At 51.5% G+C, this 17,338-nt stretch overlaps 3 protein-coding genes across 3 annotated transcripts; 2 read left to right on the top strand and 1 right to left on the bottom strand.

Annotated features, from left to right (window-relative positions):
* Positions 1–5,159: 5,159 nt before the first annotated feature.
* M437DRAFT_80141 (polyketide synthase) lies at positions 5,160–11,657 on the top strand (the record flags this gene model as incomplete). The annotated part of the gene is made up of 1 exon (XM_041027295.1): positions 5,160–11,657. The coding sequence occupies one exon, from the start codon at positions 5,160–5,162 to the stop codon at positions 11,655–11,657; it is 6,498 nt and encodes a 2,165-aa protein (XP_040884519.1).
* Positions 11,658–13,884: 2,227 nt separating this feature from the next.
* M437DRAFT_36454 (Prefoldin, subunit 3) lies at positions 13,885–14,534 on the top strand (the record flags this gene model as incomplete). Its single annotated transcript, XM_041019452.1, has 2 exons — positions 13,885–14,376; positions 14,448–14,534. 2 exons carry the CDS (start codon positions 13,885–13,887, stop codon positions 14,532–14,534), a joined length of 579 nt encoding a protein of 192 aa, XP_040884518.1.
* Positions 14,535–15,004: 470 nt separating this feature from the next.
* Positions 15,005–17,230, bottom strand: M437DRAFT_71308 (uncharacterized protein; the record flags this gene model as incomplete). Its single annotated transcript, XM_041025654.1, has 2 exons — positions 15,005–15,202; positions 15,407–17,230. The coding sequence occupies 2 exons, from the start codon at positions 17,228–17,230 to the stop codon at positions 15,005–15,007; spliced, it is 2,022 nt and encodes a 673-aa protein (XP_040884517.1).
* Between the last annotated feature and the right edge of the window lie 108 nt (positions 17,231–17,338).

The following is a 17,338-nucleotide window of genomic DNA, read 5'->3' as shown; positions in this document are numbered from 1 at the left end:
TGAACATATACAACCAACAGGGCTGTAGATTTATCTTCCGTGAGCCATTCAGAAGTGCTTACGGCATAGCCACTATATCTTACTAGCGTACTCTAGATCTGCTAGTCAGGCCTCAGCCGCCGGGGTCGTCCTTCATCAAGGCGTGCAAGGATTTCCCAAGAGATCTCCGGCCAAGCTTTGGACTAGTCTATATCGGGTGTGTCCAAAGATACACTTTCACCACTCCACCGTTGATGAACATCCGTTTTCTCAACGTTGTTGTTACTGGCATGTCGTCGCAAAAAGCTCCGGCGTCAAATGAAGAGGCTCTAATGTTTCGTGTCGACATCAACTCTGGGGTAAAGGTCAAAAGAAACCCGATCGCCGATTGTTGGTCGCCAAGTGCAATATCTCCTTGAACAATGCTGAAGTCGAATGCTCCGCACACGCAGGGACTCCCTTGTACACTCCAGCGCGCTACAATCCCCTTGTATCTGATCAACCCAACCACAAGAGCTGAGCCAAAACACTCCGGCAAAAGCCCCTTCGCTCATAGACACATAGCTTGGTTCAGCCTTCCGCTATCATACGAACACAAATCACTTGAAGCTCAACAGTTCATGCAAAGGCGAGAACCCTGTCCCCAAGAATCCCTCATGTGTCGTCCATAAGGGATTGAGCATAACTTACACTTCGCTCTCGAGTCTCGCCATTCGAGGGCACCTCAGCCGAGATTGTGGAGCATTTTCAAAATAAGCCAGTGCTTCTCAGCCGCATAAACATGGCAAACATGCTAACAAACGAGGGCGTGCCTGGGTTTGTCCACGAGCCGTAAACGGTATCGTCTTCTGGGTGGAAGGAGCGTTTACGTCTAGATGACCCTACAAGAGCCGGAAACGGCTCACGGCAACCGGCTCACGATAGATCTGTTTCTACCAGATTTTACACCAAGGTGATCTTCAACCGGCGAATATTTGAAAACTAGTCGAGAAGCCTTAGCTGATTAGTCTTTCGGTCTTGGTGATGGAGCATTTCTCCGCCAAACAAAACACAAGAGATCTGCGGAGAGCTTCGCGGAAGTCTAACGTGCCGCAGCGCGCGCCGACCACCTGTCCTCAACAAACAACAAATGGTCGTCACCTCGAGCTGATATTGTCCACGCTATGCATATCTGCCTTTGCACATGTCAGCAAAAACATATTGTGCTTCCAAACGAACCGGGCACGCTTGCTTTCGCCCGGAAGCAGAAAGCTGGCCACAAGCCACAATCCAAACCTGCTTGCGCAACACGACATTCCTTCGACAAAAATGTCCGGCGTCCCTTGCCCTTTCTCCAGTCTTGGTCGCTTACTCGACCCCCTTTTTTTTCTGGTAACCTATCGAACGCTTACAACACATTCTAGGCAGTGATAACATGCCTTCATTGATTTGGCGAATTGCTGACATCTCGCTGAGCTGGCTTGCAATCGCATGCTTCACGGGGATGAGCAGGGAATCATCGCCTTTACCCGCATATGCATAAGGCTATATGCATGTACCTTGCTCTGTACCGGCGGATAAGCAATGGATGGGCCTTCATTAAGCCAAGTATTGGTACGTCTCCAATCAGGCTTTCCTCTTCAGCAGCTGTCATGCCAAGAGAGCAGCGGATGCTCGTATTTCATTTGTTGAAATCCTCCTACCAGTAACCTGCAGACGCTCGAAAGGGATCCTCGATGTTGGTGGTGCTTACAGCTGGCTACGTCTGCCCTTCTCGAATACCATTTCCCCTCTCCTTGGCTCGTGTTCGTCAAAGCCGCCCCTTTCTCTCTAATATTGGGTTGACATCCTACTAAGTCTTTACGAGGCATTGCAGATGAGTTACTTGAGATGACGGTCTCAGCGATCAGCGGTCGCACAGCCTAATGGATTGATCCTCCTCATAAATAATCCGCTGATCTATATGCATGAGTGAGGTACATATGGATGTGTAGCAATTTGAGGAAAATACCCGAAAGCTGCAAGTACGAGCATCCATCGTTGTCGTATACTGGATTCGGTTTGGGAATACAGCTCAATGCCTTCAAGTATGTCCACCGAGGTGAGCAGCCCAAAATAGATCAATGCCAGCGCAGTGAATCCTCACACAGAAGGCACGCGCGTGCGCGTGTCATAGTACCGAGCACGGCATCCAGCATACCAGATTCCACTCGCATGGTGTGTTGCACGACACGCCTCGTGCCTGTGCTATTGAGTCGGTCCCAGAGCGATATAAGAGAACCCGCATTCCTATGTTTCGGGTCCCTGAGGTTGCACTGCGTCCATGAAAACGTGAGAAGGTCCATTCTATGATGCCGTGATATGATCGTGTACGACCTTCCAACGAGGAGCGTGTTGCATTCCAAGGTCACCTGCCACGTGCTGGAGCATGCGATATCGAGCACTGTCCTGACCGCTTGTTACCTCGTACAACCTCTGACCCAACAATCAGTATCTAGAGACGTGCTCGGCTGATAGCTCTGTTCTGCAAGTAGTGTAGTTACTGTAGCCGACCTTGACTTGACATTTAGAGGTGTGGTTGGGCTACAAGTCAGGGTCTCCCTGGTGTCAATACGTTTGTATGCGGCTCGAGGCCAGAACGATGACGCTTAGAACTCGACTTCGAGTCATTGTGCATTTTCCCCTGCAAAGTCTGCGCTCTCAACCTCAATTTTGGTTTAACAGATATGGTTGCGCGATATTGTTGCGGGATAATGCGACTTCACGTGAAGTTCAACGGACGAGGAAGAGCTAGAAAGTCAATGACGAACAAAGACGACAATCATCCATTTCTCGGAGATCTGCTGCGTGATCTGCCAGTCCACTCATTTTGCTTCAGTCGACATTGAAGCCAATCGTGATATACCGTCCTACCCATGCACATCTCGGTTGGTCGCATGAGGCTTGATATGGGTGTCATAAACAATCTTGCTCTATGCAAGGTCAACGCGCCTCTTACGATCCGTTGAATTGACAAATAACCGCCACGCAGAACCTACACAGAAGCAGACTCTGGGCCTTTGTCAGTCGCATGGTAAGTGCTCGGTCTGTTAGAGTCAGCGCTGGCCCAAGCATATGTCGAATTTAGCTCAGTCGTTTGAGAACCCTTGACCTCTCCTGAGGAGCACAGTGCTGGAATTCAGTATACCTAATTGTAGCTGAGAATAGTTCGGAAACAACTGACAGAATGTTCAGAGGTTCTGGTTTGGAAGTGTCGCTGCTTTCGAGCACGAGCCATGAATTGATGAAACGCGGGTCAGAGTTGAGTTTACTGTTACTGTCGAGGAGCCCGGACCACTGGTCGCAAGGGCATCGAGTCTAAGGAGACATAGACACGCGAAGTTGGCACGGTCTCGTTTCGATTCTGCACGAGATCGCACTCTTCTCGAATTCGCAAGACACCGAATAAAGCTTGGATGTGGTTCTGCACGCTGCATAATGGGGAAGCGAGCATCAACACGGCCAGACAATAAATATGGAATCCGAGCATGGCCAAAAGTCGAGACTGACTGCTCTGACAATAGATAATGCTTAGCAAAGAGCCAGGGTGCACAAGGCTTGCTGAGGGTGAACACGGTAATAAATCCTTCAGGGTCCAGGCAGAACACGCAACTGTCTGATGTGAGATGATATACCTGCCATGTGTTTCTCGAGCACAAGTTGTAGACTTCCAACCAGCCTGTTTGTCGGTTGGGTTAGCTGTAGAATACACTGGTGTTGCTCAAGATGTTGTGACATGTCGAGACAGCAACGTGCGAGAAAGCTGCCGGGTGCCAAGCTACGGCAAGCCGGGCAGGCAGGCACGATTCATTATTGGATGATGCTTCCACGGTTCCGACGCGGCGCGCACTGTCAAAATCCCCGTGCCATTCATAGACCCCACAAAACACTGGCCGCCTCAGGAGCTCCTACAGCTTCCGCTGTCGAAGGTGTCGTATCGTATAGCAGATCGAAAGCGTGTGCTCTGCCTTCAGCCTGGTGTTGCCAATCTAAATCCGTCTCTCTGACATGATGATGCGACATGATGGACCGTACTGTACTTCCAACATTCAGCCCACCTCACACAGCTCTGGGCGAGGTTTCTGGAACGGCGATCCACAATCCTATCACTGAGGCCAGCTGCGACCCACGGCGTTAGGGTTGGCCCAAATGCACACAAGCTGTGTCTTTCATGTTCAAATCGCATAATGGACTAGTAAACCTCCGGTGGCAACATCTGTCTGGCAGCGGGCTTGACGTTCACGACCATGCACGATCCGTAAGTATGTCGGACGTACCAATAATATTCCGGACCCAACAGTAAGTTTAGTGGCATCTCTGCGGTTGCAATAGTCACTTACTGCATGTTCTGCAACCTTGCTGAGCTTTCTCTATTTCTGTCGATCGGGGCCTTACTGGTTCGAGCAGCAAAGCAAGGGAATACGGACTTCGAGTCGCGGCTCTCCACACATCAGATCGCTGTAACCCAGCATCGTCTCACGTTTCTTATCTGGTTTCGACTTGACGCTACCCAACCGCTGAACTCAGTCGGGCTCGCTTCCCTGCGCCTATCAATAGTATGGTCGGAGATTCCTGCGACTCTGCATGGCATTCTGCTGGCTAGTCTCCATACCGCCCAAGTGGACCCTCTGCGGAATTCCGCTGTTTGTAGACATCACTCTCCTCACGTCAGGAACATGGATCAAGGCTAGCTGTACACGTTCCGCCGGCTGTAAGGTGGTCATCGTAGCCTCGCAGTATCAGTGCTTCGCGAAGATCCGCTGCCGGTACTAGTGGTCTCCATACACAATCGCTCGATCTCATGCGAGTAGTTTTACCTTCGGACATTATTTGAGCTCCCAACTCAAACTGACAATATATACCCTCCTCGTTCCCAAGCTCTGTGTCTCTTTTCCTCATCCAAGCCATCCTCTCTTGTTACTTCGAGACGTCCAGCCCACATCTCGAGTAATTTACATTTCGTTTCATTGCATAGTATCGCTCACAGCCAGAGTATACTATCGCCTTAATCCAACCCTCATTCTCCGCCAAACCATATTCTGTTGACCTTAGCCAAGTCATCCGAATATCGACTACTTTCAGCACTATCGTTCTTCAACCATATCATCAACGAATCAGCCTAATTCATCAACTGTACTGCAAGTCAGCTTCAATTCATCACAATGTCTAACGTTCTTCTTTTCGGCGACCAGACCGCCGAGCAGTACCCTCTGCTCCGCAAGGTCGTCCTGAGAACCAAGAATGCTCTTGTTCTTAACTTCTTGGAGCGCACCGTCGTTGCTCTGCGCGGAGAAATTGCCCAACTCTCTCGCCCTCAACGCGATGCCATTCCGGATTTCATGACCCTCAACAACTTGGTCGATCTCTACTACGAGAAGGGGCTGAAGCTTCCTCATCTTGAGAGTGCCCTGGTCACTATCGCTCAGCTCGGTCACTACATCGGATACTTCTCCGAGAAGACCAGCGAGCTTCCTCCTGCTGCCAATACCCGCATTCTTGCTCTCTGCACTGGATCGCTCGCCGCTGCCGCCGTCGCTTCGGCCAGAACTCTTGACGAGCTCGTCACTATTGGTGTCGAGACCGTTCGTATTGCCTTCCGCGCTGGTGTTCGCGTCAATGAAGCCAGAACTGCTTTGGGTCAGGACCTCATGTCCAGAGAATGCTGGTCTACTATTGTCACTGGCATCAACGAGCAGTCCGCCAAGGAGGCTCTGAACGCTTTCCACGAGTCTGCTGGTATTCCCACCACTAGCCACGCTTACATCAGCGCTGTCAGCACCATGGCCATCACTATCAGCGGTCCTCCTACCACTACCAAGCGCTTCTTTGAGGAGTCCGAGGTTGTTCGCAAGAACAACCGCGTCAAGATTCCCGTCTACGCTCCTTACCACGCTGAGCACCTCTACAGCAGTGCCGACATTGAGGCCATCATCGGCCAGGAGTCTGCCAAGCTCCTCCAGGCTTACCAGCCTCGTTCGTTGGTCCACTCTGGCTCATCTGGCATGTGCCACATTGCCGAGAACACCTTCGAGCTGTTCAAGCTGTCCCTGAATGACATGCTCAGATCCCCTGTCGGCTGGAACAACCTCCTCGAGGAGAGTGTTTCGCAGATCACCGCCAACACCAACGCTTCCGCCAAGGTCTTCTGCATTGGTGTCAGCAACGTGTCCAACAGTCTCGTCTCGGCCATCAAAGCCGGCGGTCAGGCCTCAGTCTCTCTTGTTGACCACTCTGCCTGGGAATCTGCCGTCACTGATGCCTCTCACGGTCGCACTCAGAACGACAAGATTGCCATCGTTGGTATGTCTGGTCGTTTCCCCAGCGCTGCCAGCACTGAGGCTCTCTGGGAACTTCTCGAGAAGGGTCTCGATGTTCACCGCAAGATTCCCTCTGACCGTTTCGATGCCGACGCTCACTGTGACCCCTCTGGCAAGGGCAAGAACAAGTCGCACACCCCTTATGGTTGTTTCATTGACGAGCCTGGTCTTTTCGACCCTCGCTTCTTCAACATGTCTCCTCGCGAGGCCGCTCAAACTGATCCTATGGGTCGTTTGGCTCTTGTCACCGCTTACGAGGCACTTGAGCAATCGGGTTACGTCCCCAACCGTACCCCGTCCACCAAGCTTCACCGCATCGGTACCTTCTACGGTCAGACCTCTGACGATTGGCGTGAAATTAACGCCTCCGAGAACGTCGACACCTACTTTATCACTGGTGGTGTGCGTGCTTTCGCACCCGGTCGCATCAACTACTACTTCAAGTTCAGCGGTCCTTCGTTCTCGATCGATACTGCTTGCTCGTCGTCCTTGGCTGCCATCCAGCTTGCTTGCACTTCGCTGTGGGCTGGTGACTGCGACACTGCCTGTGCTGGTGGTCTTAACGTCCTTACCAACCCTGACATTTTCTCCGGTCTCTCCAAGGGTCAGTTCTTATCCAAGACAGGTTCTTGCAAGACTTATGACAACGCTGCTGATGGTTACTGTCGTGGCGATGGTTGTGGTACCGTCGTCCTCAAGAGATACGAGGATGCCCTTGCCGACAAGGACAACATCCTCGGATGCATTCTTGGCGCTGCTACCAACCACTCTGCTGAGGCTGTTTCTATCACTCACCCTCACGCTGGTGCTCAAGAGTTCCTTTACAAGAAGGTTCTCGCCAACGCTGGTGTCGATGCCCACGAGATCAGCTACGTTGAGATGCACGGTACTGGTACTCAGGCTGGTGATGGTATTGAAATGACCTCAGTCACCAACGTCTTCGCTCCTCGTCACCGTCAGCGCAAGCCTGAGCAGAAGCTCCACCTCGGCGCCATCAAGGCCAACATTGGTCACGGCGAAGCTGCTTCTGGTATCAACTCCCTCTGCAAGGTCTTGATGATGATGAAGAAGAACGCCATTCCTGCCAACGTTGGTATCAAGGGTGAGATCAACAAGACTTTCCCCAAGGACTTGAAGGACCGCAATGTCCACATCCCTCAGCAGCAGATTGACTTCCCCCGCAACGGTGCTGAGAAGCGCAAGATCTTCCTGAACAACTTCTCCGCTGCTGGTGGTAACACCGCCATCCTTCTCGAGGATGGTCCTCTTCGTGAGGCTCCTAAGGCTGTTGACCCCAGAGGCACTCTCCCCGTCACTGTGACTGCCCGTTCAATTGCTGCCTTGAAGAACAACATCCAGCGTCTACAGGAGTACCTCCGCGAGAACCCCGAGACTACTCTTCCCAGCTTGTCTTACACTTCGACTGCCCGTCGTATCCAGCACAACTACCGCATTGCTTTCCCCATTGCTGATATTGCCAAGGTCAGCGATGCTCTTCAGGCCCAGACCAAGGACACTTACAGCCCCGTCCCCATGGTTCCCACAAAGACTGCCTTCTGCTTCACCGGACAGGGCTCGCAGTACACTGCTCTTGGTCAGAAGCTCTACCAAGACCTCAAGTCTTTCCGTGATGACATTAACCAGCTCGACAACATGGCCACCATCCAGGGCCTGCCTTCTTTCATTGAGCTACTTGACGGCACTGATGTTGCTACTCTCTCTCCCGTCAAGGTTCAGCTGGGTATGGCTTGTATTCAGGTTGCTCTCGCTCGTATGTGGGCTTCGTGGGGCGTCACTCCTACCGCTGTCATCGGCCACAGCTTGGGCGAGTACGCTGCTCTCCACGTCGCTGGTGTCATCTCTGCCAGCGATATGATCACCCTTGTTGGTCGCCGTGCTGAGCTCCTTGTTAAGGACTGCACCCCTCACACTCATGGTATGCTCGCTGTCAAGGGTGGCGCCGAAGCCATTCGTGATGTTCTCGGCTCTAAGATGACCGAGATTGCTTGCATCAACGGTCCTGAGGAGACTGTCCTTTGCGGCAGTGGCGAGATCGTTGGTGCTGCCAACGAAGCCCTTTCCGCTCGTGGCTTCAAAGCCACTAAGCTCAATGTTCCCTTCGCCTTCCACTCGGCCCAGGTCGACCCTATCCTCGAGTCCTTCAAGAAGGTTGCTTCCTCTGTCACCTTCAACAAGCCTGTCGTCCCTGTCCTCTCTCCTCTGTCTGGCGATGTCATTCGTGAGGCTGGCATTATTGGCCCAGACTACCTCGCTAGACACGCCAGGGAGACTGTCAACTTCTGGACCGCTCTGACCACTGGTCAGAAGGAGAAGATGTTCGATGAGAAGACTGCTTGGCTCGAGGTTGGTGCTCACCCCGTCTGCTCGGGCATGGTCAAGGCCTCTGTCGGTGCCACCGTCACTGCTCCCTCGCTTCGTCGCAACGAGGACCCCTGGAAGACCATTGCCACCAGTGTCTGCGCTCTCTTCAATGCTGGTGTCCAGATTAACTTCGATGAGTACCACCGTGAGTTCAACGCTGCTCAGGAGCTTCTTCCTTTGCCTACCTACTCTTTCGACAACAAGAAGTACTGGCTCGACTACCACAACAACTGGACGCTTACCAAGGGCGAGGCTCCTCGCGAGGTTCAGAAGACCATTGAGGCTGCTCCTCAAGCTGCCCCTGCCGTCGAGAAGCCTGTTAAGCGTCTCTCCACTTCGTGCCAGAAAGTCGTCCACGAGGAATTTGAGGCCAACTCTGGTACCGTTGTCATCCAGTCCAACGTTGCCGAGCCCAAGCTCTTCCAGGCTGTCATTGGTCACCAGGTCAACGACACTGCTCTGTGCCCCTCGTCCCTGTACGCCGACATGGCATTGACTGTCTGCGACTACCTCTACAAGCAGCTCAGACCCTCTGCTCCCAAGATTGGCATGAATGTTTGCGAGATGGAGGTCCCCAAGCCATTCATCGCAAAGATGGAGCAGCCTGCTGAAGGTCAGCACATCCAACTCGAGGCCAAGGCTGACCTCGACGAGGGTGTCGCTCACCTGAAGTTCAGAAGTGTCACTCCCGATGGCAAGCTCATCCAGGACCATGCTCACTGTCTTGTCAAGTTCGAGGACATCAACTCCTGGAACGAGGACTGGGAGCGTATCAACTTCATGGTCAAGTCTCAAGTCGATGTCCTCAAGGCTAAGACCAAGACTCAGGAGGCCCACGTCATGCAGCGCGGTATGGCTTACAAGCTGTTCAAGTGCTTTGTCAACTACAACGAGAAGTACCGCGGTATGGAAGAGGTCATTGTCAACAGCCAGACCACTGAGGCTACTGCATCCGTCAAGTTCCAGAATGGCCCCAACGACGGCGACTGGTACCAAGCACCTTACCAGATTGACAGCATGTGCCACATCTCAGGTTTCATTGTCAACGCTACTGACCTGATCGACTCTGACAACAACGTCTGCATCTCTCACGGCTGGGGTTCTATGAGAATCTCCAAGCAGCTGACTCCTGAGGGCAACTACCGCTCTTACGTTCGCATGCTTCCCAAGCCTGGCAACATCTACCAAGGTGATGTCTACATCATGGAGGGAGATGACATCGTTGCCGTCTGCGGTGGTCTCAAGTTCCAGCAGATCCCTCGCCGTGTCTTGAACGTCTTCTTGCCTCCTCAGAAGGCTGGCGCACCCGCCAAGGCTGCTGCCCCTGCTGCTCCCGCTGCCGCACCTAAGGCAGTTGCTGCCCCTAAGGCTGCCGCTCCCAAGGCTCAGGCCCCCAAGCCTGTCGTCAAGGCTGCCAAGGCTCCCAAGAAGGTCGCCGCCAAGAAGCCTCAGGGTGCTACCATTACTTCTCGTGTTATGCAAATCATTGCTACCGAGACCGATGTTGAGCAATCCGAGCTTGTGGACGAGGCTGCATTCGAGAACCTCGGTGTCGACTCCCTCATGTCCTTGACCATCTCTGCCAAGTTCAGAGAGGACCTTGACATGGAGATCAGCTCTACTCTTTTCACCGACTACCCTACCGTTGGTGAGATGAAGAAGTACTTCTCCCAGTTCGATGGAAATGTCGGCCCGGTTGAGGACGACTCTGAGGATGAGTCTGAGCCTTCAGACATCGCCACTCCTTACGAGGATGACCTCAGCACTCCCGCCAGCTCTGCACCTAGCACTGCTCCCAGTGATGCAGGAAAGCCCGACATTGACTCTCCTACTCGTGAGATACCTGACTCCGAGGTCGGTGAAGTCAGCCTGGCTCGCCACATCATTGTCCAGGAGATGGGCATTGATAGCTCCGAGCTTACTGACGAGGCAGACCTCTCTGAGCTTGGTATGGACTCTTTGATGAGCTTGACCATTCTCAGTGAACTTCGCGAGAAGACTGGTATTGATCTTCCCTCAACCTTCCTCTCCACCAACTCTACCATCTTGGACATTGAGAATGCTCTCGGTATGCGCCCAAAGCCCAAGGCCAAGGCTGCTCCTGCTCCCCCAAAGGCCGCAAAGCAGACCTCGCCTCAACTTGACAAAGTCAACGCCAAGCTTACCGATCTTTCCAAGTTCCCCGCCGCAACCTCAGTTCTCCTCCAGGGCAATGCTAAGATTGCCACCAAGAAGATCTTCTTCCTGCCCGACGGTTCCGGTTCTGCTACATCCTATGTCAGCATCCCTAACATCGGTCCTGATGTCGCTGCCTTTGGACTCAACTGCCCTTTCATGAAGAACCCCACCGACTGGACTTGTGGTATTGAGACTGTCTCTCTCCTCTACCTTGCTGAGATTAAGAGACGCCAGCCTCAAGGGCCCTACATCATCGGTGGTTGGTCTGCTGGTGGTGTCATCGCCTACGCTGTCGCTCAGGCTCTGCTCGCCAACGGTGAAGAAGTCGAGCGCCTGCTTCTTCTTGACTCTCCTTGCCCCGTCAACCTTGCACCTCTTCCCCAGCGTCTCCACGTCTTCTTCAACGAGATTGGACTCCTTGGTACCGGTGACCCGTCCAAGACTCCCAAGTGGCTGCTTCCTCACTTCAGCGCCGCCATTCGTTCGCTCTCTGACTACGATCCTCAACCCTCGTTGAAGCCTATCAAGACCTACGCTATCTGGTGCCGTGATGGTGTTGCTGGTAACCCTGGTGACCCTCGCCCCCCACCAGCTGAGGAGGAGGACCCTGCACCAATGACCTGGCTCTTGAACCACCGCACCGACTTTGCTGACAACGGTTGGGCTCAGCTTTGCGGCAATGAGATGAAGTTTGGCGTTATGGGCGGCAACCACTTCACCATGATGAAGGAGCCTCATGCACAGGAACTTGGCAAGCTCATCCAAGAAGGTCTTCAGATCTAAACAATAACAAAATTGCAAAAAAAGCAGCGGAAGGGTGCTCATGCTAGGATGCTGAGAGGCAGTGGTTGCCTTGGGCTGAGGTCAATTGCGGCTCCCACACCCTATTCCTGAGATGAGGAGGACATCATCACAGAGTGAGAGACATGGCTCTTGCTTGGGCTGAGTGAAGGTCTTGTTGCTGACTCTTGTATCTTGTTCTCTTCTTTCACTCTTCCGCCTTGTGTGGCTTTCTTTTTTCCTTCCTCTTTCCATTGCTCATGTTTCGCGACTTGCTTGCAACGATACAGGTGTCGGCTAGCTAGACGGATGACTTTCGTTTGCTTTTTTAATATTCTCCTGGAGAGGCTCATGATCATGGCTTAGTTCCTTATGAATTTGGACTTTACAGTACGACAGGCCAACCAGTTTCTCATTTAGCTATACATAGTGTTTCAACCTCAGATGATTTTTTTCTCTAAATCTCCCCCTATTTGTCGTTTCAATGTGACTAGCTCCTTTCCTCTTTGACTTCTGCTTTACGACTTCGGTCTAGTAATCTGAAGTTGCACTTTCTCAATTTGCTTTGCGTGCTGTACATTCTCTCTGAACAACAACTAGTTCTTTCCACTTTGCAACATGCTACCATACCAGTTCTGACTCTGAAACTCCACGGAGCGTCAATTCTTCGCGGCCTTACTTACACCTCCACAACATCATAGTGTTCGTTGCATCACTCAAATCATGCTGCGATCATTAGCAACTGCATCACTGAACACAATTTACGCTCGCTGTACCCATGTATCTCCTTGCAGACTGGGTTCAGGGTCCGATCCTTCTTCAACCCCCCGACGACCGAGGGTTCGAGAATACTCCCTTGATCAACACCACCATCGCGTACCGCGTATATACTGAATCTCTACTGTCCTGCATATACATCGACAAGCATCCAAATCTATAGTACTCTTGTGAACTCTAACGCACACCGCGAAACTTCCGCGGCTGGGAGACAAGATATTGAATCCCAGCCGTCACAGTGACTCTCTTCAAGGTTGGATGACAGATTTCAAACTTGAATACTCCCAACGGTGGCCTAGAGCTATGAGTACGTATACTCATCACTAACTAAAGATGTGGCTGGTCGAAGACAAAAGGTATAATTCTAGAGACACAACTCTCGCGGACATGCAAAGGTTACTGGAACACGAGCAAAGCAAGAGTAAACAGGGACATTAGGGGCGCCGCGTAAGTACGGAGGAACCTCCACCAGGAAAGTTTGGAGACAAATCTATGCAATATCCACGTAAAAGAGTCGGACCACCAGGGATAGTGTAGTTTAATCGCACCAAGCTTCACCGTTATCTGTTTACGGCCGGATTTGAGGTTGCCAGCCATCAACATGAGCTAACATGTGAAAGAAAACAGTTGAGCTCGTTCCGCACACGATTGAAAAGGCGCAAGAAGACAAGGGAATAACAATGAAGGACCAACCGAGGACGTGATAGGGGCGTATCTCGCTGCGCTCGCTCTTTTCGTGCAGAAGGATGACCCCGGATGTTTGACTCAGCTAATTTGAGTGCATGTCAGCACTAAAGTTACCAAAGCAACCTCCTTCGACGACTCCACAGCCTCAATAACAGTATGCGGATCTCGTGCTTTTACTCCTCAATTGGGTTATTGCTTCGTTGATGCGCATACTGTAGATATTGATGGGCTGATGATCAGGATATGCGCTCGGAGATATTCCAGAGTGGACTGCATTTGAATAAGATGTGGGAATATGGCGGTTGGGGTGTGCCGAATGAACGCATCATCAACTTTTGGGTGAGGTCTTGATGTAAGCAGGTGAGGTTGGCTGGTGAGGTCTGTGCTTTTAAGGTAAAGTAAGCGACCTGCATGAACAGGTGAGCATATTTTGTGCTGGAAGAATGCATTGCTTATGCCGAGAGTATGCAGACATCATGTTGATGTATAGATCCTGCACAACATTGGATAAAGTGCTGTGCAAGCAAGAGCAAACAGCTTCCAAACACGACGTAACTTCCACATTCAGAAGCAACATTCACATGCGCAACTGCTCAAGCTCGTAATCACACAAAGGCGCTTCACACCAACAGAACAACCGGTATTCTCTCCAGCAACGATCCACAACCATGGCAACAACAAGGTGCGCACCCTTACCATCGCACTTTCACCATCGCACTTCACAGCTCCCACCCTCTTCACCACCAAACCTCTTCCTACCAAACCTATGGCTCTAACAAAGCACCAACACAGCAGAAAACCCGACGCATTCACAAACCCCCGCGGCATCCCTTACGCCCCCTTCGTCGACAATGTATCCGACTACTGCACCACCCGCGCAGAAGTCGAACCAACCCTAAAGTCCTTCTCCGAAATGATTCAAAAGTACCAATTCATGGAGGTAAACACATCGCGACGCGCCGCTGGCCTGCGCGAAAAGATTCCCGACATCTCAAAGACGTTAGACACGGTGCGCTTCCTCAAGAGTAGAGGTGAAGATGCGGAAGAGTTGGAGAGTTATTTTGAGCTCAATGATACGCTGTTTGCTAAGGCCAAGGTGCCAAAGACGGAGGAGGTGTATTTGTGGTTGGGTGCGAATGTTATGTTGGCGTATCCTATGGAGGAGGCGGAAGAGCTTTTGGAGGGCAAGTTGCAGGCTGCGAAGAGTGGATTGGAGAATGCAGAGGAGGATATGGATTTCTTGAGAGAGCAGATCACGGTGAGTGTTCTACTCTGGCCTGGGTTACGCATATTGGATGAGACAGGAGCTAACGATGATGTTTCTTACAGACACTCGAGGTCGCTACTGCTCGTGTCTACAACTGGGACGTTGGCATGCGCAGAAAGGAAAAGGCTGAAGGCAAGACCTCCGACTGATTACGTCAATTTTAAGAAAAAGAAGAGACGTATCAATGCCTTCTCACCCCTACGCCCCGAGATCTTCCATCGGTCAGAAAGAGAATAGGAAAGCTGAGCAAGGGACACTTGCAGTGGCTGGAAGATATGAAGGAATGACAAAGCTTTCGAAGCATCGCTGCAGCACTCAACCAAGTCTTGGAGCCCAAGGGGTCGGAAGCAAGCGGCAGCATCATGCAGAACGGGTACACAACCAGTACACAATAATCAGTCGCCTCGAACGAACTTGAATGTTCGTAGTATAGGGCTGTCTGATTCCTGTCTGTCCTATTGTCAAGAGCACTTCTACTGTACATATCACACAAAAGACAAAAGCCGTTGCTTGCACACAGAACAGCTGGATATATGCTCAGTCAATCGAGAAGATTGCAATGCATGGGATATGTATGAAGCAAGGTATGAATCGAGGTGATCTCGATGCAGTCCAACGACTACGAGAAGTCTGTTCTTTCCGCAACCCTCTTCCGCAGCATGTCAACTACATGTTTGCCTATCCACCTCAACCTGCCATCTCCATTATCCCTAGCATCTTGCGCCCATGCAAACAGCAATCTCAAACTCCATTGTGCATCCGCATTGGCAGAATCCACGCTTCGAGTCAGGGCCAATCTACTGTCCACAGATGTCAACTTCTCGTCTAAGTGCGTTGCGCTACGATGGTCAGAAGGCAATACGAGGCCAAAGTCGGCTTGATCAAAGTCTCTGAATGCAGGAAGATTCAAAATCCACTCCCACATTTGACGGCCCCCGATACTGGATTGGGCATCGATTAGAGCTGACAAAGTGGTACTAAAGACACTGTTTGATGCTTCTCCCGGTGGACAACGACGCACGTAGACTGTCTGTGAACGACGAAATGTGGCGAGATGCTTCGGGTTGGCGGCAAAATCAAGAGTGACTTGCCAGTAAGTGGGATCGTCTGTGCTGATGTATGAGATTGTGTCCAGTTCTGGCAATAGGCAGGGAGATGTCATTTGGTGCTGTTTGCCGTCCCGAGTAACGACGCGAAGCTTGACGTGAATGGGTCGCTTGGTGTCAATGTCTTGCACGACAATGCAACGAGGCTCCGCAGCGAAAACCCAGAAGTGTCTGAGAGCTTGCAAATGTACGCGGTTGTCAAGAACATCGCTTGGGAAGAGAGGATAGAATGCGCACAGCAGAGATGCAATCGCAAAGTTGGACGTTCCAAAAGTGTAGGTACCACCACCTAGGAACAATGTGCCGATTGCAAGGTGAGCTGCGAGGTGTGATCCGTATGTTGTCTCTGGGTCAACTCGACCATGCAATGAACGTAGGAACCGGAAGCTCTGAAGGTCACCAGTGCCTGCCATGATAGTGGCCATAGCAAGCGCCAAAACATCGATACACCGCTTGACAGTCGCTCTCGCAAGTTTGGCATCGTAGAAGAAAGCATCCTGCTTGGATACTGCAATGAACGCCCTGAGAATCGCAATCACTTGGTCTCTGGCTCGTTGATTACCACTACCAGCGAACCTCAGTGCAAGACTCCAAGCAAGACCAGTCAGAATGTTGAAAATTGGTACGTCCTTACTGCGGAGCTGAGGAAGGGTGGTCATTTCGATTGAACTCTTCGAACCTTGACCATAGTAGCGGTGTGCATACTCGATGGGGAGGTTCTTGCGAATCCAATCAGGCTCATCAGTAATCTCGTCCCACATAATGAGATGGCTTGCAACAGTCCTCAGAAGTAGTATATCTGGACGGCAATGCTCAAGCTGGGCTATAGTGTCAGGTATGTCTATCTTGCGAGCCACTGACTGATCTCCAGTCTTCATGTAGATTAGAGTGATTGCAATGACTGCGCCAGCAGTGGCTTTGTCAACGACATGAACGAGTTCGACTGGTCTGGGGCCGACAGCAACAGTCAACAGACGCTCCAGAAGATTCATGCCATGAAGTCCACGCAGATCACGACCTTTCCCGATGTTAATGTAACCAAGAGCGAATCCTGCAGCAAGTCGATATGATTCATCGCGCAACTGGTCCATTGTGCTCCCAGGATCCTCAATTTCACGATGTTCAACCTCTGAGAGCATGATTTCACTCATTCGTCGATGCTGTGTATCATAGTAGACCAGGCCAATACCCATCAGTCCAGCAGTCTGTGTGCTCGGTGAAACATTGAGTTCAGCAGCACCATGAGGAAGCATTCTCGTGATATGCACGGACAACATGCGAGTTAGCAGCGTGTCCATGGTACCGAGGTATGATGCTGATAGTCCCAGCAGAAGACCTATTGAAGTCATGTTGTGTTTCGGGGTTAGATACTTGAATGCAAGCCATTTAGCAAGGGTTCGCAGATGGCCGTTGATACCAAGAGCAAGCAGAAATCCAGCGTGGCGGTTGTTGAGTTCTGTAGGTTTATTGAAGACAATCCATGAAGTGTCGATGCCGGTAGCGTTTCGCGAAATGCTCAGTCCTGCAGAGACACCAGCGTGGAAAAAAGTCCAGGCAAACTTCTCCTCGGTGAATCCACTTCGGTCCGCGCTGATAGTATTGTCCATTGGCTTCATCTGACATGACGTACTGAAGCCCTTGATATGGAACTTTTCCGAGAGAAGAGGTCGTTGACTTTCGAAGTGAATCATGCCGTCTCCAGGCGAGAGTGCAAGTGTCCGGACCATCACCCATTGCATGACTCGCTTCTGTTGTTCCAAATGCTCGGCTTCGGACCATTCGGGTTGTGGTGGACATTCAGCGACCTGAACTGCAGTTGGGTTCATCAACTGAGCCGCATCAACGAA

This window comes from Aureobasidium melanogenum (genome assembly GCF_000721775.1).
Source record: "Aureobasidium melanogenum CBS 110374 unplaced genomic scaffold scaffold_1, whole genome shotgun sequence".
NCBI classification, from domain to species: Eukaryota; Fungi; Ascomycota; class Dothideomycetes; order Dothideales; family Saccotheciaceae; genus Aureobasidium; species Aureobasidium melanogenum.
Note: the sequence above shows the minus strand (reverse complement) of the source record. Positions and strands in the feature narration are given on the sequence as shown.